This window comes from Prorops nasuta, unplaced genomic scaffold (assembly GCF_024137725.1).
Source record: "Prorops nasuta isolate Cenicafe-Biocafe unplaced genomic scaffold, Cenicafe_Pnas_1.2 PNAS00030, whole genome shotgun sequence".
NCBI classification, from domain to species: domain Eukaryota; kingdom Metazoa; phylum Arthropoda; class Insecta; order Hymenoptera; family Bethylidae; genus Prorops; species Prorops nasuta.
Window position 1 is genome coordinate 1,877,166 of NW_027116827.1, and position 20,161 is coordinate 1,897,326.

A 20,161-nucleotide genomic window follows, 5' to 3' on the forward strand; every position below is an offset into this window, starting at 1 on the left:
CCGAAAACGCTCCCATTCTAAATCAGACGATAAGTCCCAAAGATTTTTTACAAAATTTACAATTAAATTAGGATTTTCTTAATTTGTTGAATCTTTTAATTTTTTTATTCCATCTAATTATACGTACCTACCAAGAAGAACATTAGCGTGTACATTTTTTTGATTTATAATGATAATAGGATTCAGTTTCATTTATTTAAGGCAGATTGTTGATATTATAATTGAATGAGATTCAGCGTGAAAAATATAATGCAGATGGGAAATTTTATGAATGAACGGTATAAAAAGATTTTATCGTTGAAGCATCATCCACTGTAGTCAATAGCTGTATGCTTACAATAGCGCTTACATTAGCGTATAAATAAATTAGCCGTTTAAATAGTTTCTTTCAAGTGCTTCACTTGATTTATTAAGTACAAAATCGTAGAAACATGAACAATAGATCAATAGATTTAGAGTGGCAGTGATGTTACAAGCATAAAAATTAAATGATGAGTAATATTGAGAAACAGAAAAGCTAACAGAGTAACATATGTTGTTGCAATAAAGTCAATATCAAGATTCATTTGTAACTCTTTGCACTCGAAGCTCGCGGGATCTTATCGAAAATTTAAATCATCAATTTACCATAACTAGGTATTTCCATTTGAAAAGATTTACATATATCTGCTAAAATTTATGGATGATCGAACATCGATTGACAATAATTTCGATTGATTTAAACGAATACCACTAGCTTTATACTATACAGTGAAAAAAACATTTCATTTAAATAAATCTGGTTTTCAATATACACTAATAAATAATTTATTTTATTTTAATAAATATTATTTAATTTGATGCAAAATTTTCTTCATTGAAATTGAATTTCACTTAATTCAAATAATGTTTATTAAAATTAAGTAAATTAATTATTCGTCAGTATATTCAAATGAAGATTTATTTGAATTAAATAAAATTGTTTCTCCGTGTATGTAAAATACGATTGCACAGAATAATTGAATATAGTATTTTTCGTTACTGTTGCTCTCTGAAAAGGACTCGAGTATTTAGGATGAAAGACTCAAAAAAAAAAAACAAAAAACAAACAATAAGAAATGCACAATGAAAAGTAATTGGAAGGAACGAGAGACGAAATTGACAAAATCTTTGCGAATATAGCCTGTGTATCTTACAATGCAGAATCTATTACGGATATACTATTAACTTGACCTTTCTGAAAAATGTATCTTAACATCAAATATAACACGTAATAATAAAATTAGATTCAAAAGTGACAAAAAGAACAACGGCTTAAAGCTATAAATGTAAGAAGATGAAAGAAAATAGATGAAAAGAAATAAACAGATGAAATGAAGCTACGTACAAACAATACAATTATAAATATTTTCGGTGAACAAGTGCCAATTTAACAATAGCGTAATATACGTTATTTACACCGATTTAATAAATAATTTAGCTTCGAGCGGGAATGATTGTGTTTTAAGTTTCGCCCTGTTAGTTTATAATTCGAAAGATCACCAAAGTTATTATCACACTAGAACTAATAGCGTCGTTGATTCAGGTAAATTTACTCGATGAGCCATGCGTCGTATGGCACTTGTCCAAACAAGTTCTCCACAAACACCGTCATCACTTGCACCAGTTTTCTTCTAAGGTCTGGCTTCATTTCTTTCAATAGTTCCTGGCTATTGCTATTGATGAACAGATTTAAAGCTGCCTCTGTAAAATTTAAACGTCATTTAACAAACATTGATTGAACAAACAAACTTAATGTTTAGTTATGGGTACAATAGATAGGAGAAAAATACTAACGAAGAATGGTGTTGCCATCATGAACATTTTCAACGCCCATTTTAATTCCTTGAACGCTAAAATCCATTTTGAGCTGCTGCAATCTCAGATATCGACGACCTTCCAGCATAAAAGGTTTTGCCCTGATAAACACTTTGGCCTTAACACCCTCTGTAAATGCGAAAACAAAGACTGATGAAAATTATTCGTATAGGTATATACACGCACTTAGATGCAGGAACAAGTAACTTGATTGTGAAAGTCTCTAATAAATGAATAAGATTAAGATAACATTTGCTATATTTACATAGAAAAGTGTCTTATCAACAATTGTTTAAAAGCAAGCTACTTTCAGTAATATTTGTAATAGTTATAAATCAATGTTAATAGGGTAAGAATTATATTGTGGAAGAAGGGACTAGCTATTGAATTATAAAAATGGGAAAGTCTAAGTATTAGGTAAAGTGTAGTTTCTATCAGGTCAATAACATAGAAAACTATCAACCTTTATACTCTTTACTATTTTCAAAATATTATTAAATTAGAATAATATCCAATCAGTTAATTGAGAGGCTAAATAATTTTGATGAAGATAAAAGAAAGAAAATAGTTAACTTGGTTGAATTTAATTTGTGTACTAAGTATGCAAATACATCTCCCGGTGAAAGTCCGGTCATTTCGAACTTTTACTGCAACAGTCTTTTTACTCTTTCTATATTTGTTTATCGAGAAATAAACATGGTAATATATCCATTACTATCAACATTTCTATCACGAAATTGATTATACAAAGATACGTATGGTGTATAAATCAAAATATATGTTTACACGTTCCTTCGAATTAAAATTATCCCATATGTTTCATTTACTGATATATTATTAAAGAGAATTTGTATATATTTTTTCCTAAACACCTACCGTATTCTCCCCAATAATCACCAGCACCACTGGCTTGGACCAAGATCAAAGTTCCACTCGATCGGTATTTAGCTTGTGCTCTGATTTTGGGAATACTCAAAGCTAGCTGCAGCTGAACTTCGTCTTCGGTGATTCTCGTTCTGAGCCCAGTAACTCTCAAAGCGGACACTCCTCTGGCAGTAACATTTTTAAATTGAGCCTTGTAGCCATCGGGTCCACCACCAAGGGATATATGCACTTCATCGAGAATTATCGGCTCCACTTCGGGATAGCCTAACTGCGGTAGACCTAAATTGGTATTTTTCCAAAGAATTAATAATTATATCTCTGACAACCAAAAAACCACTTATATTAATGAAAATGAGGAAAATAAAAAAAGGATTCGTCTATTTTAATTGTACCCTTGAACCGTGTATATATATAAGAAAACTTTGCGTAAACTAATAGAAAATATGAATAGGTATTATATGACCGTGAGAGTTCGAACGAACTATTCTTCCTGCCCTACAGTTATCGTACGTTGCTACCGGAATGTAGGACACTGGGTGAACACTCGAATACACCGTTATAACCTGCTTCCTTTGCCTTTACAGTTTTGCTCTGACAAGCGTCGCCACGTGCTCGCAAAATCAATCTCTTTTTTCGTTCGTTTATTAAAGTGAAAGACGCTGACGCGCATCGAGTGAAAGTTTCGTTCAATTAGCAGAGCCGTATTGTTCATAGAAGCATCGAGAAGCCATGGAAAAATTGTGAGGATATTCGTCGTAAAATTAAAATCCACAGCAGTTTGATCCGATTTTAGGTGCGAGAAAGCGGCGATGATGTATATCGAAAGGCCTTACCGTGACGAAAGTGTTGCGAGAGTACATTGGCCGATCTGGCGAGACACCCTTCGAGATTCGGATCGCTCCTTGTGCACGGTTCGATGAATTCGAGACCCCTGTACCTGCCGATGGCGTGGGTCGAGTCGACGAGGAAGGACGATGCGACGAAACAGGAGAGTAAAAGGACACCCTCGATCATCATGTTGTCGTGTGTAGACGTTGAACTCGACGTTGGCGAGTACCGATCGAATTTCTCCGCGTGGAATGGCTACTCAGTAGGGATGCGCTCAGACTTATAGCACCTTGACATTGGTACCCCCCGCTAGTCGAGCGCGCGCGCGCCATCCGAGGTCGAACTCGCGCAAGACGAAGAGGACCAACTGTGAAAAAGAAAAGGACCGAATCCTCCGCGCGAGAGTATCTTCCTAACGACACCGCCATCCTAACTCAGCATCACTCTGACTTTCTTCCATTCGCAGATGCAATTGCTTTCTTCAAATTTCGTTTCTCCATTATTTCAGCATTTTAGTAGTATAGTGCACAATTATGGCAAAACAGTAATAAATAAAATATATAAACACACAGATTGTAGCAGTTATCAGCGACAAACGTTTTTAAATTATTTATGGAGAACATGATTGTAAGCATTTTTTGTTAATATATGTTTTATGGTCTCTAGCTTGATTCTAGCTTCCTGGAAGCTAATTTTTGACATAATTTCGAAGATGACGTAAACCTCTGTATGCAATGTGGATGTATGTTTCTATTTCAAATAAGTAAAACAAGTAGCTTCGTGTTTTCATCTCTTCTAAAAATCTCGTAGGATTTTCATAAGTCGAAGCTTTCATTTTTTTTTTAATTACTAAAAATACTTTAATTCATAAAGCTCTGCGTGGATCTTGAAAGCAAAGAGAAATGTGAAACTCTGATTTGCTCGACTTATTTAAAATATAAACAAACTTCGTTACAGTCGTTTTCACCTACAATTTAAAAGAGTAGAATCATGTTTTGAGTTTTTAAAAAAATTAACTTCTAAAATACTGAGATCAAGTAGGAAGCCAAACATTTGTTAACAAAAAATAATGTTCAAAATGATATTTCACATTCATATTTAAATTTTTGCTGCAAAACACTATTAAACCCTGTAAATTATACTTTTTACTATAGACGCTTTATCATTGAATCCTCGCATTTTATCGAAATATTGTGAATAATCAAGATATGTCCCTTTGATTCTGTGACTTTATAACATAAAGTTCCACGGTTTTTATTTTAACCATCGTTTCCCGGTCCGCAAAGATTTAAGTATTTTTAAACACACATAATTCTAAATTGTATTTGCCTACCTTGAAAAATCTCTGAATGGTAAATTTGGAGACTCGACAAAAAAAATTTTTTACGCGCCTCTTTGTTTAAACGTCATTTTTCGTATATTTTCGAGTAATATTTGCCAAAAATCGAACAGTTGATTCATTAGAGATGTTTTTTGACATTCGTCTAGTTTATCGTAGTAATTCTCGCGTGTGCTTTAATTAGTAATACCTTGACTTAAAATTCCTTGATCAGGAAATCATCCTTGGTCGCCGCGCGTCGTCACGACATTCATTCGTCCTAATGCGAAACGTTCCATTGAGTTTCTCATACTTTCTTGATCCGTGATTTGATATTTTAAACGCGTACAATTTATTGTCTTTCCACGGGTTTATTGGGAAGAGCCGTGGCAACGATAGTTAATATAATACCGAGGTATAATTTTTCCCACAGCTCGACCACGTTTGTTTATGACTTTCTTCTTCTCACGAAAAACTAAGTGGGACACGACAGAGTGCCGAAGAAATTTCTCGGCCGAACAAAGCAGAAGCGAAAGAAAGAAATGTCTATGGTAGCTAAGAATACTTATTTGAAATTTTGAAAATTCAATCGAGGTAAGTGCTCTAAGAGTGATCCAGACATTGGCAGTGAGCTCTTGCAGCAAGACAAATGGTACTTGGCAAGAGAAAAACAGTGTTGAAAAGCGTGAAATGAAAGAAAGTGTATTATTATTATAAACGTCGCAACAATCGTCACGGGTATTCGTACCTGACTGATTTACTGATTTCAAGTACCGTTAATCTCAATGGTGAATGATTAAGTTTACACAATAATGAACGCTCTGCGTCTGTTCACTGAAAATAATTAAACAAGATAATTTGACAGTTTGCTATTGAAATTAAGCCATCGACTCTTGTTACAGGTTGACACTTTGAAACGTGGCAGCGATAAGCAGTTGCTGGACTATTCGGTATAATGATTTAAAAGTCGGACGTACAAATGAGTAAGGAACATTTTTTTGTTGTTTGCTTTTGACTAGCCTGGGTGTGCTCTTAAGTATAAAGAATGTGGGGTCGAAGACCGAGTGACTTGAGAAGTTCTCAAGGTAAGCAGCTATACAGATAAAAGAATAGACCCTGCATGCTCTCTCCGTACGTCCTTCAGTCATATATGCATCCTGTCTTCTTGAAGGATGAAAAGTATGTGCTTAAATACTGTAGCCCTTATTACAAACGTGCAGCTCAATTCTGTTAACAATTAACTGTGATATGACGATCAACAGACGCAGCATCCATTGATTCCTCTTTAGCCTAAATAATTTTTAGAAAAATACCAGCAATTATTTCTTCGGAATAATTTTAAAACTATAAGGCAATTGTGCATCGACTCTTGCATAAATTCAAAACATTCCTTAAGAAAGTTATAGTGTGCAGGCACGAAAAGAAAGAAAATGTGCAATCTAAAGCATTTTTCTATATAAAATTACAAATATATTTACAATATGTTTTATATGGTACACTAATGCAACATATAAAATTTAAAAACTGTATCGAGACAATTCTCAATGAAACAGCATACATAAACACATTAGAAAGTATAAATTAAATATACACATTTGAATATACCCTTTTGTGTGTTATACTTTCTAATACGTTTGTCCTAATCGTTCTTAAACGATGGGATACATTTGTATTGTATAATATCTTATTTAAACTGAGTAATATTGCAGGTAATGCGTATTAAAGTTTGAAGTAATAATAAATTAAAAATAATACGAAGAGAAATATAATACAAAAGGTAGCAAAGAGCTACAAAACTCTCTTGAGATTTATTTAGGAAAGTAAGTTTTTGTGTTGCTTATACTGAAATAATCTCGTGCAACGCGCGTTAGTTTGGCTGATCTTTCAATCTGCTCACCACTTCCCCTTTTGATAATTAGTAATTTTGACTAGGTTTCGATTTTATAACTTTTTCAAATGGGAAATTTTGAAAAGCTTTACCAAAGATATCCGTAAAAGCAATAGATACAATTTCATTGATAAGTCGCCTGGTTACTGTAAATCCTGGCTGCCAAAATCCGTTGATCAATCTGTCGAGAACTCCCTCTAAAAATTCACGTCCGTGGAGTAGATTGGTTATATGAAGTTTTAGATCCTTGATACTCTGCACGTCCACATTAACCTTTACTTTCTGTTGTGGTGCCTTGGTAATCGTAGTCGTTTGTATCAGGTCGTCTGAAAAAAGAACAAATTAATCATCGCAGCTTATGAATAAGCCATTTTTTAGTAGAATCGAATGATTTATTCACATTGCAAAAACTTACACAGATCCAAAGTAAATTTTCCTCTATTAGTCATGGTAGATCCAAGTATACCAGCTGAAAATTCATAATCTCCCGCCAATGACTTATCTGGAAAACTCTGCGTGTACACAACCTGAAAATTATAATTCACTGCTTTATTTTGCTCAACGATAAGTCAATAAGAAAAATAAATATTTCCATTGTTTTACCTTATAGTTAGGTAGGTCACTAACGAATTTGGTGACTTTACTGAGAGACCAGCCACTTTCGGTAACATTTCGAAGGGTAAGAGTGAATCCAAAACTCGATAAGCCTCTTCTAACTGTTATTTCCTTTGCAAAGAACGGATCGAAAGGTAAAACATTATATTTTGAAAGTCCCGTTTTGAAATAGGGCCTGATTGCATTCAATCCCTCTCGCACGCACACGTCGAACCCTGACACGTTTGGATGACAGTTTTTAAAATTGTCCTCTGCAAAGTAAGCATAAAGAGGGTGAGAAATAATAATAAAAACGTGAATGAGCTATTGAAGGAGGTAAAGTTATATATTTACAGGAAAATTAGATATTAAGTGTAACTAACTTGTAGCTCTACTTTCGCAATATTTGACCGAGTTTTAACAACAGAATACACATATATATACTCGCAAGGTACACACATCATTTACGCAACCGGTAATTTTTAATGGTTTAATGGCATTTTTACAAGGTGCTGATGGATTCTGCCTTTTACACCCCTTGGAGCATACAAAATATCCTTCAAATTTTGACACTGAACAACCGCGTTGAAATTTAGAAAATTTATAATAACTAAGCACTGATAATTGGAAACTTGTGGACTAATTCGAAATTTACACGTATGTAGATTTTGACCTTACAGTGAAAGTATTATTATACCTAGCGCGATGGTTGCTTCGTTTCGAAAGCGAGAATTCTTCATAAAAATTATGAAATTATGTAAGCTCCGCATAATTCCATACTTTCAAAGTAGAAATAAAATAGGGAAAAGCAAATAATAACAAAGCGTTTAATCGTTAATGGAAGGTTAGTCGGGATGGAAGGAACGCAAGGGAGAAGAGAAAAGGAAGAAAACCGAAGGTTTCGTTTTGACCGAATAATGATCGAGTGCTCGAGGAGCGTTTGTTTGCATGGGAGCACGAAAGTTTCGTGCCATTCTTCGACCAACGCACGCATGAAATTAAAAACCTGACGATCGTAATTTATGCAATCGATACTTGTCACACAGTGGCCTGTAATAGATATTAAATACATATACAATATAATGCAGATGGACAAACAGTAATTAACCTGCACAAAGAGAGAAAAACATAAGTGTTCAACCAAAACAAGGAATGGTCAGGCAGGAAAATTGAATGGGAGGTTAAAAGACTTGGATAAAAATGGAGCAAATAACAAGAAGCACATGTGTAATTGGCATAGGTGGAATTGCGTGTGAAATGCGAGCAGCAGGAGTACGCGGTACAGGACGGTGCAGTGGCCTCGCGCGAAACACGATTGGAAAAGTAGCGAGTCGGGAGTGGAGTGGAAGCTACGATGGTATAAGCCATGCAGGAGATTCGACTAAATACATGGGATTCATACCAAATTCCGCGATGGTCGATGCACAGATGAGCGAGACGAGGATGACGAGGCTGGCGAGGAAAGCCATGATCCAGTTTTAACACTTGGAGAACAATGGTGGTTCAACTGTGCAGGAGACTGGACCTCTCCGGACTTGGAAGGACAACGTGTGATCCAACTTGAAGCGCGATCGCGAACGTTACTAGCGCTTTCACTCTCAGCAATGCATCTGCGAGCCAGGTTACCGGTTTATTTGAGCGCCAGCATTTTCGGCCGATCTTATATAATTTTTGATCCCCGTCGCAGGTATCGAGGGAACAGTGCAGAAAGCGTTCCGCAATAATCAACATAGCCGGTTCATCGGAGAAGGGAACGAAGAGGACGCAATCCTATTATATACGTGTACAACAGGTCGCGAATCAAATTTCTCTCTTGGTTGCATGGTGAACGAAACCGCGGACGCAGCGGACAATCCGGGACTTGGCAACGTGTCCCCCTAAAATCACGCTCCTGACCGTTTTCTTATACGAGGCAAATCTCAAACACTCTTGTCCATTGCACGCAGCTTATTTGCCCAACCGTGCATATACATATATATGACATATATATATATATACTGTAGGTACAGTGTACAGTGCACATTCTCTTTGTGATCCCCTTTTAGCGTACAGGCTCCAAATGCCTTACGCCATATCAATCTTTTATATACACACCTATACACACAAAGCTCGACTCTCTGTTACACACAGCTCCGTCTCTGATCATTTCTGTACACACGCGTATGTAGTAATATAAACGCAATATTAACCGGATTGCTTATGTCACTTCTTTACTATTATCCCATAATATTGCGTTATCTACACAGGAAATGCAATTAACCCGTTTATCCAATAGATCCACTACCCCCCTCTTCTTAATCGAACACCGAACATACGGATCATTCCAGGCTTGCATGTGAAAGGATGTGAGGAGAAAGTGGTTTTTCTCCAGTAAAAGTACATTAGATTCAAGGTAAAGTTCAAAAACCACGTGTCAGCGTGCAACAGCGATTCGAAGCACTTTGGTCGGAATAGAGTGGGTTGCATTCTTACCGATCAAACACAATCTCGAGACTTTTTTCTTCGAGCGAGCCTTTTCATTCTTCCACGTTGCTGCGTTTTTCCTTGGATTTCTGCAGTGAAAAGCGCGAGCATAAGTTTAATAAACAGTTGTCAAAGCTATTATTTTTACTTTTAGCGTTTTTCTTTTCCAGTGCAAAGAAAATATCGCGACAACTATAATTCTCTATAGTGTTTTTTCTCCAACCTAGTCGTTCCCCTAAAGTCTCGGCGCAGCACACGCAGGAGACTAATATGCAATATCGCGTAACTCTAGACTTTTTTTTTACAGGTTATGCACATGTTCACCGTGCTGAAAATTTGCTTGCATAATATGGTATTAATTGTGGTAAGCCGAGTATAGCGTGTGCTTGTGCGGTAGCATTAAGTCAATGGCTGTGCATTCATTCTCTATACGTACAACTATTACTCCAACTACCCTAGTATCATTGTTTTACAAACATTCGCCGTTCCAACGCAAATAGTACTACCATTACATCTTGTAACTATCCCCTTCTCATCTGTAATCTCCAAAGATTTGGTAACACCCGAAGAATCTCGGTGAGAAAACCATTCTCATCGACAATATATATTCTTCGGCTTATTCAATGTCAAGCAGAGACACGCGAAGGTATTGCAGATGGGGAGGAAAATTGCGTGGAAATTGCTCAACTTCCTATCACATCGAAAAAAAAAAGGACAAATTGAATATGCTAAATGTGCCCAAGGCCAGGAATCCGCGTGTAAAAATAATCGCAGATTCCATAGAGCTGCGAACGCGTTGGGTTGATGCAACCTAGCAAATTATGTATACTTTTATATCGTAAGATGCGAAGGATGATTGGCGAAGGGGGCGAAAACTGAGGAATAATGAGATATAAATGGTCATGGCGCAAAAAGCGTCCACGATGTGGAGTAAACGTTATATGCATGATGGTAGCGGGTTAATGATGTCACGGATAAGACGAGAGGTTAATGAGCGAGGATTGCGGTGTAAATATGAGAAGAAATCTAAAAAGGCAGGGAATTCTCTGTAAGAATTGGCCGAAGAGAGGGAGAGTGTGGGGATCGACTGACGAGTATAAGGATGGTAAATAGCGAGCGGAAAAAGTTGAGAGTGAGCATTTAGTGCGTTTGAGGTATCGATGCCAAGTGGCATTAAGTGACAAGTGGGAAGTTGGGTTCGTTGGGATACATATATATAAGTATAGAAATAGTAGTATAGTGTTAGGATATAATAGAGTCAAAGTAACTGTCTGGCGTGGTAGACGGAGGAGGAGCAGCAGGTGCATGTTGCAGTTGCAGCAGTGAAAGTATTCCGGCTAGCGTATAGCTTAGTTACAACTGGCATCTGTCAATGCCCCCTTGCACGCTGCCAGTCTGCCAGTCTTGCTCTAGCACGGTTATTTAGCCGGGAACCGCGATTTCAGGTGTACTAGCCTGGCCAAACTTCCATCCGCATCAGTCTCGCGCACGGTGCTACTCTGCTACTTGTCTCCGCAAATATATCCGATCGATCCGAGCGCGACACACGCAAAATGATTTTCAACCTATTGACAGGTGTCAGTTTTCTCGTGGCCATAGCCTCCTCTCTGTCGCCTGAATCGCCTCGTGAGTAAACTTGAAAATCTGCCATGCGAACACTACTGATTCATCTCCTTCGCACTGCTTCTTCTACTTCTCTCTGGCTGTATAATATAACCTATATATACTCACTATTATATATATATATATATACTGGTCTGCTCCTCTTCGTTGATATCACGCGGCTAGAGGACTTTGCAGTTAGCGAAATCTCGTCGCTTCCGGGTGATGGAACATCTCTGTAATTCACTCTTGCGGCTAGATTCTCTCATCGTGGTCGTCGGGTGAAAGTTCGACGGGTCCACCAGCTATTATATATATAGATTTAAAAAAGTTCTTCCTGCAACATTTTAAATCAATCATTCATTAATATTCACTAGCGATCAATTTCTGATTCTTATCTTTCGCCCAGAGATGCGTATTATTATTGAGAATATTAACTCGAACATTTACCTTTGGCCTTTTCGGATCGACTGTTTCAGTCTTATCCAACGTAAAACTTATCCCTTATTCGTGCGAGCAGTACAAACGATGGATGGATTGACAGCAATGCTGGTAATATCTCGATACCCATCATAGAAAAAATATTTTCCTATTTCCGTTCTATTTGTACACGACGAGCATTATAGAGTCTCCTCGAATCTTCTGACGAAATTCTTTGTACCAATTGTGCACGACAAATTACATGAATATAAAGCGTTTCACTAATATATACATATATCTGCTCGTAGTATATACCTAGTGCTATATATATATATATATATATATATATATATATATATATATAAGTGGATTGCCGAAGCATTTAAACTTTATTGACGGAATTAAGTAACGCTATTATACAATCTCACGTAAGATTGCTCAGCGTAGAGTGGATTGACATTCGCACAAGATTTTCCACCTTATCTTTCTCTTCTTTTATTTTCTTAGCCGAATACGTAAAACAATGCTCGAGGAGTGATCCGAAGCTAAAGGCCTGCCTTATCGATGCCCTTCATCACTTAAGGCCATATTTGAGCGTAGGAATACCAGAGATCGAATTGCCTTCCGTGGAGCCATTTCGCGTAAGTATATATATATATATATATAATAATTAGCTAGAAATGTTAAAAAATATGAGGAAGCTGCAGGTATTGAAAATATAACATTTTTAGTCCTTGGATCGATTCTTTCCAAAAAGCATTGTTTATGCAATACGTTTGAAGAGCGTTGCACTTATTTCGACAGATGGACGAGCTGTCCCTGGCTCTAACAGGTGGTAGCAACGGTTATAGGGTTCGACTACGCGACTTGCTCATAAAGGGTGCCAGCAACTATACGGTGGACGATATTACGCTCGGATCAAGCTTCGATGCCATCGTGCGAATGCCAGCCCTTATTCTCGACGCACACTACTCTAGGTTATTCGCTAAAACATTATTATTTAGTATTAACGAAAATTTTCCATGTTTTTCCTTAATGCATCGCTGCTTCGAAACGACTATTTGGCTTAGACGAGATTTCTCTTGTTAAACGACCACTTAAAACCAGACCTACCAACTAGCCAAGAATTATCAGCTTGTGATTTATATACAGCTCAGGAATCCTGATCATACTTCCTGCTAGTGGTAACGGGACATTCCACGCACGTTTTGGGGATGTCAAAGCGCTCGTGAAAGGATCGGTATCAACGCAGAAAAAGGATAATAAAACCTTCCTAAATGTCGAAAAATTGGACGTTGAGCTGCGAGTGAAGGACGTCCAAATGCGAGTTCGAAAGATTTTTAACAACAATCGAATATTGAGTAAGTTTCTCCGTTCTTTCAATTTTTATTCAAACACGATTGTCGTAAAATTGCTCTGTTTTTATTATTATTTATCGTTAAGCGTTTTGTTCCTAAAAGTTACTTAAAATTTTCAGCGGAAGCCACCAATCTCTTTCTACGTGAAAATGGACAAGAAGTCCTAAAAGCAATGGAGCCACAACTTAAGAGGAAGCTATCGGTACTCTTCGCTGGTATCGTAAATCAATTATTACGTCACGTACCGGTCGAGGTATTCTTGCTACCTTAAGTAACTATACCCTTTTGTTTATGGTGCTACGAATCTTGGTGCTTTCTGACGTTATTTAGTACAAATGTAAAATATGGCATATGAGAATCAAATTAGCGGATCGAGCGATTGGTCCGATAGATATAATATTCAAACTATATCGATAAGGGAGTAGGTTACTATTTTTATAAAGCAAAGATATCCAAAGTTGTCCTGCATGGCCTGCTATATCCATTTCTGAGTTTTTAGTATAGATATAACACTGTTAAAGATTGATGTTATTCCAATGAATTTTAAGGTGCAATAAAAGCAATAATATTTTACAAATTGTATAAATTGATCGACTCAGATTAAATAAATATAAATTTAACAACGATTCTTTATTCAATTTCAACAGATTAATACTTGCACCGAACAATCAACAATTTCAATAAAAACTTTTTACGCTTTGCATTCCATGTAATAACGACAGCAAACTTATAATGTACAATAGGGGAGAATATATTCTGATTCTCCGAGATATAAAAAATTCACTGTTTTTTCTTGTTTTTTTCGCCATTTCGCAAATTAAGTTTTTTCTTCTCCACTGATCATCAAGACGGTGATATTATTTTCCAATTGATTGAAAAATCTTATGGGAAAGTCTTGGAGAAAGATATTTTAGAGAAGATACGATTGGCAAATTCTGTCAGTTCCTTGTCCCATGTATCTTGAATGTGTGGAAGCATTTGTCGGTAAACTACCGGCCAGTATTCATTTACGAATGCCATAGCAGCAGCATCTGAAAAAGTGAACGTTATTTATATTTATGGTTTGGAACAAAAATTGATTTAGATTAAAGGAGAGCATAATCCTGATAATAAATAATACATATATAAGTCATAACTCAAAATTACAGTACAGATTTACCGTTACTTAGGTACGTACTTCTTAGAGCCTAGTGCATTTTATAAAAAATTCATTGAATATTTAAACTTGTATTGAGTAATCGTTACACTATTATTTTTTTCAGCTGGTCTGTTACTAAAAATTCGCGTGAAATACTTAATGACGAAGTGTCAGAATATGCAGTAACTGTATATATCAGTGTACTTGCAATGAACTGTTTGATTGCAATACTCGGAATATATATATACATAAAGTTAATGGTAATTCGTTGAGATCTAACGTAATCGTAACAACAAGGTCGAATCCATCCTGCACGTATACGTATATTATGCAATGATTAAGAGCCTAGTATCGACTTTGGGTAAAAGAAGCAAGTTAATTGAGAAAATACAACATTGTTACGAAGTAATTCGGCTTTGACATGATAAGCATGTATACTATATGCTGTTAATTAAGGAAACCACTAATTTCCTGCCAGCTTATCAAGCGAAGCAAGGAAATGCTGCTTGTATAATCAGTATAATAATTCTACCAATAACATTGCACAATAGATTTCAATATAACTATTTAAATTTATGATTGTGGAAAAGGTATAAATAAAACACTTACTTAGTTCATCATTTCCATCAAAGAGACCGTTGAACCATACTTTCATGGTAGTAATTTCAGGAACTGCTCTAAAGTGTTCTATGACCCATCTATCATTCTTTACGTGTCCGCTAATATCCCAGGTGGAATGGATATCTTCCATACTAATATTGAAAGACCCTGTTTAGCAAAAGAAATTCTTATAAATTTATCATTTTACGTAGGTTAATAAAAATGTAGGCTGATTTATTATAACATTGGCACTGTAATTGCCTTATGCTAAATTATGGTTTTAACCGAAATTTACCAGATTTTTTTTATATTATTTTTGCTCATACTAAAGAATTCTTATTGAAGCAAACCATGATCTTTATAAAAATTAATTTCTATAATTCAACTTCCATCGTCCTTTGCGAATAAAAAGGTATTAAATGGAATAACTGGTTAAAGGTAAAGAGTATATTTTACCTTTGCCACCCATCTTAAAGTCTCCCAGCTGCCCTTCAGCTTTATAATCACCCTCGACTAACAGCTTGGGCAAATCCACATCGACTTGCAAACGGTAAAAGTCATCGGTGAATTCTGGACGTACGGATAAAAATTTAGCTTTGGCTAAACCATATGTTCGTACATTTTTAGCTACGATTTTGCCTTGTAGACTTTCGCTATTGTATCTGGTCTCCTCCTCTTTTACGAAGAATGGGTCCAGTACTGGCACATCCAATTCGGGAACACCTGTTGAAGTAACATTTCAAAATATTAATATACTTGACAAAATCAGTAAAACACATATTCTTCTTTCATGAAAATTTACCTTTTACAAAGGTTGGCCAAGACTCTTGGATGGCAAGCCGTAAACAGGATGAATAATCGTCGCTACCTCTGTGACACGCTTTCATAGCTAAAAAAATCAGTTTGTTAATTATTTTGATTCCTCGTATAAATCATGTTTAAATCGAGGAGTCAATAAGTGAAAAACTGGTGAAAAATGTACAGTAAAGACGCTGAAGAAAAGTGAGAGAAAGAATTTAAAAGGCGTAAGGGAATGGAATTGAAATCACTTGCGTAGAACATTAATGCACTAAAATGTCATATTTGTTTAACTTTATAAGGTTCGTCACAGGTACGATTGACCACTCGCGACGAATAACAAATACAATTGACTGGGTAAAATAGAGAGCCCGAATTTTCGGTGAAAACACTAATTTCATTTATGAAATATTGTTGAATAACGAACGAAAATTGATAAATGAAGCAATAAATACAAGTTTATTTTATCGATAACACTTGTTTCAATCCTGAAACTTTTAATTGATAGATAAAATGGGTGAACATCTCCGGTAACACGAATTTTGAAGGGTGCACTTGATTCATTTACCAAACCATGAACTATTGTATAAATAAAGTTAGATGAAGCAACAGTACAAGTTCTCGATGGCAACACATATTTCATTTATGGAACTGTTGATTAACGAATAAAAGAGGCTAGGGATGAATACAGCCGCGCGAACATGAGTTTTTCCAAAATAACACTTGGTTCGTTTACCAAACTATGGAATAATGAATGAAAGGAATTGGATAAAAGAGCGAAATCTCGATTTCTATCTCAACACTTGTTCAATTTACGAAGCTGTATAATTAACATATAAAAGAATGTGGGTATGATAATCGAGAACACGAGTTTTCGATCGATAACACTTGCAGGTTTATTTGTCTCAATTCGTCGATCAAGAAATAAAATGGTTCGTAACTCGTACGTCGAAGGTAACACTCTTGGCTGATTTAACAAACCGTAACACTTACGAAAATCGACTTCTGGATCGCCGAAAACGGCGACAATGAACGCGCATATCACAGCAAGCTTGAGGAACGACATCGTAGCTTGTTTAAAAATCCTGCAGCTGGCTCGGCCAATTATAAGCGCTGGCTTTATATACTTTTCCACGCCAAGGACTCGGCAAAGCTACGTTGCAAAATCGCATGTCATTAAAGCGCCGCGACACGTGAGAGGCGAGGAAATTCTGCACTGGAAAAGAATCTAAACGCGGGCACGAGACTCTAAATAGTGGACAACGGTACAAACACTGACCAACTGTGATCAATCAGTGTAGTCACTCCCTTGCATAAATTGCCCAAAAGTTGAGAAACTACGTCTACTTCCTTGTAAAATTTTATGACGATTATTAAGATGACCAATTGGTGGAAAATCATTATTTTCCAATTTGAAACAAGAGTTCGATTGGATGACCAGAATTATATACAAGGTAGAGCAAGGGACTAGTATCTAAATTCATATAAAGCAACAGAATTAATGATAAGAGTATCGTCAAGCGAGCAAAGGTTGGCCATCGTGAAAAAACCATGAAGATCCATGTAGAGTAAAGAGATGCGCGATTAAAACTGGAACTGCATTTGCATACTCCTCTCTCCATCTGCGATTTAAATGAAGGATGATATCGAAGCTGCAATAATAAACACGATCCTTTGTTACAAATGTGCATAAAAGTCGAGCCTTCCAAGGACCGAGATGGATCGAGTTAGATGCATTGACATATTATTACGGTGACTGCGTCGGGACTGCCTTTCATATTCAAATTCTAAACGACTGCATTGGCGCTAAAAAAAAAAGAATAATGCTGAACGACTGAGCAATAATTGATACACGCCAATGCATTTTCTTCATTCGACGCTGAGGCACGAGTTAATAAAAAATCTTCAAACCCTCCACGCAATGGTGATCAATGATTCTAATTGGTGGGTATAAGGATCGTACAGTTTTACAGGTAAGTGTTCCCCAGTACGATATACACATACACCTATATGCCTTGTATCGAGATGAGAGAACTTTACCAGCGTCGCTCTCATCCAAAAAACTTGCCCTTCTATATATATATTCCTCTTTCACGAGCGGTAAATCGCTGATAATTTTCAAAGCAGCCTTTCACAACCAAATTTTTCATAACCGCCAATGCTCCAAGTGCAGCTACTCAAAGAATATAATATTCTGCTAAATACCTTCGCGAACGGTAAACCCACGCGGCTTTACGATTTGTTCGATATAAAAACATTGCTGAATGATGTAATTCGAACAGTCTTTATGATATCGACGAGAAACATAATAAATTAAAGCAGGAATACGTGTATATGTAAATGTAATTAGCTTTATTATAAATATACCTAGGTAATATAATTTTTTTTAAATACTGCTACGTAAATAGAAAAGTTTTTCTTTCCTTCTTTCTAAGACCCAGCCAGATTTCTTTAAATCGCTTCTTCAGGTTCTTTTTACGAGCATCATAAAAACTGATTATCCTAATGAAAAAAACAAGCAGGAAATCTGAATTTCCTAATTGACGAGTACATCTTCCTAAGGTGAGATGCATTTTTGAAATAGCAGTTGGCGTAAAGATTGTTCAACATGCGATGCACATAGCCTATTTGTTATTACTTCGCTTAATAGTCCTCGACGAGTAATTAAAAACCATTGTTTTGCAGATTTTCAAAGGTAGTTTCCACTGTTGTTGTACGATTTGTTCTCTGCTATACAGCCGAAACAGGATACCATATATTGTATCGATATATAACTTAGGATTAGATTTTTTTTTTCTCTCGTTTCTTAATTTCATTAACATTCCCTACGAAACCTATCGATTGTACGAATCGTAAACTATAATTTATTAAGCGATTAGCATGAATAGATCGCATTCATGCGATCGCAAAAAATCAGTTCATTAGCATATTGATTTATGTCATTTGCTTAGCGCGATTGAACTGTAACCCTAATGCGTGAAGATGTGTTGTTTTACGCAATTATTGTCCATTTCCTTTGTTTTTCTTTTAGATTTCAATGCAACGTTTAATTTGTACGTTTATGCAGAGTTAAGGAAAGAAATACGAGTAAAAGTTGTAAGTAAAATACGTGAGTTTGAGATGCTCGAGGAAAAGAAGCGTTCCAAAGGAGAATAAAAGAGTAAGGCTAGAATGAGATCCGTTTGAAGGTTTTGGAGATGGTTGATCATGACCTTAAGGATCTTGATAAAGCGTAGAGCCAGATTGCTGGTCAGTGAGATTGGTCAGATTTGCTGGGCGTGTTGGAGCGAGACGGTGCTAGGCATTCTGCATCGAGGAAACTTTAACGCAGTGATTGCTGCCAATGTGCAGATTATATGTGATGAAGATTGCAAATAAATTAACTGGGTGCCCTTGGATAAGATGGCGTTGGTACGACAAACAAGTTTCTCTAAGGACGCAAATAAGAATAAGAAATCAACGAAACTTTATTTACCAAAGCTACGGCCCAGTTGAATTTCAACTATGCATTATACTAGACCTCAATCTTCCTGAAACACAGACCGTTGCCCTAATTGCAATATTATTTCTTAATCGTATCTCATTAGTTTAATAACGAATAATTCCAGCTCGTACAACAGTGACTAATATCACTTTGGAATTAATAACCAATTTTTAATTGCACAATGTATATAGTATATAGTTTATTCTTTTATCACGCAACGCGGCTCAGAAGCTACGCGATTGATACGGAAATTTTCGTTAATTGCAGTTGACTACGCGGCATTTTCGACACAAAGGAATTCGCTGAGAAAAAGAAGATATTAAAAATCTTGAGCGAGTTTTTACCGATTGGTATAAAATGCATTAGGACCTGAAAGTGTTCGTGGTTTGCGCGCACGCGGTAACTTGCGACAGATGTCAGGTAAAAAGTGGACGATGCTGCAACTACCAATGTCGTTGATGTAGCATGAAAACGCGAATAATTTTCTTTCTTCTCGCTCTGCTCAAAAAACAAAGTATAAACTTGCGCGATATTTCTAGTTTGTTCATAAGACAAATATGTAGGCCTCGCTCTGCTATAACATTATTAGTAAATTCGCCTGTACCGACCACCATTTACTAATATCAATGATAGAAATTAATGCTTCTAGATCGAAGAAAAGCGATTAATAAATAAAGGCACGTGCCATACAACATGTACAACCACGTAGAAAACTGTTCCCTTGTACATTGCGGTTGCATAATAATTTGTAAACATACTAATTTTTTGCACGAACAATGCACTATCGGTGATTAAAATATAGTATGTATGCGTCGATCACAAAAGCCCCTTCTGCTCATTGTATATTGCCCAATTGTCAAATACTATTTCATTTGCATAAGTACGCAAACCACTAATTCTATTTCTTGTTTACGTGGGGTGTAAACGAAGCCAAATTTATTAGAAACAT

At 36.2% G+C, this 20,161-nt stretch overlaps 4 protein-coding genes across 5 annotated transcripts; 1 reads left to right on the top strand and 3 right to left on the bottom strand.

Annotated features, from left to right (window-relative positions):
• Positions 1–287: 287 nt before the first annotated feature.
• Positions 288–4,057, bottom strand: LOC136782748 (protein takeout-like). Its single transcript, XM_066742394.1, has 4 exons — positions 3,555–4,057; positions 2,713–3,000; positions 1,816–1,965; positions 288–1,722 (listed from the first exon to the last, which is right to left on the bottom strand). The coding sequence occupies exons 1-4, from the start codon at positions 3,736–3,738 to the stop codon at positions 1,571–1,573; spliced, it is 774 nt and encodes a 257-aa protein (XP_066598491.1). The 5' UTR covers positions 3,739–4,057; the 3' UTR covers positions 288–1,570.
• Positions 4,058–5,831: 1,774 nt separating this feature from the next.
• On the top strand, positions 5,832–13,816 carry Jhbp1 (Juvenile hormone binding protein 1). 2 transcript variants are annotated; one of them, XM_066742315.1, is made up of 5 exons: positions 5,832–5,850; positions 12,342–12,475; positions 12,639–12,811; positions 12,987–13,195; positions 13,312–13,816. In XM_066742315.1, exons 1-5 carry the CDS (start codon positions 5,847–5,849, stop codon positions 13,461–13,463), a joined length of 672 nt encoding a protein of 223 aa, XP_066598412.1. In that variant the 5' UTR covers positions 5,832–5,846; the 3' UTR covers positions 13,464–13,816. The 2 variants fall into 2 exon arrangements, with proteins under 2 accessions (XP_066598412.1, XP_066598411.1); XM_066742314.1 differs by lacking the exon at positions 5,832–5,850 and adding an exon at positions 10,962–11,438.
• Jhbp16 (Juvenile hormone binding protein 16) lies at positions 6,432–8,881 on the bottom strand. Its single transcript, XM_066742472.1, has 4 exons — positions 8,752–8,881; positions 7,359–7,621; positions 7,171–7,282; positions 6,432–7,081 (listed from the first exon to the last, which is right to left on the bottom strand). The coding sequence occupies exons 1-4, from the start codon at positions 8,816–8,818 to the stop codon at positions 6,783–6,785; spliced, it is 741 nt and encodes a 246-aa protein (XP_066598569.1). The 5' UTR covers positions 8,819–8,881; the 3' UTR covers positions 6,432–6,782.
• LOC136782705 (circadian clock-controlled protein daywake-like) lies at positions 13,804–16,858 on the bottom strand. The gene is made up of 5 exons (XM_066742316.1): positions 16,722–16,858; positions 15,733–15,819; positions 15,387–15,653; positions 14,940–15,098; positions 13,804–14,223 (listed from the first exon to the last, which is right to left on the bottom strand). Exons 1-5 carry the CDS (start codon positions 16,792–16,794, stop codon positions 14,075–14,077), a joined length of 735 nt encoding a protein of 244 aa, XP_066598413.1. The 5' UTR covers positions 16,795–16,858; the 3' UTR covers positions 13,804–14,074.
• Between the last annotated feature and the right edge of the window lie 3,303 nt (positions 16,859–20,161).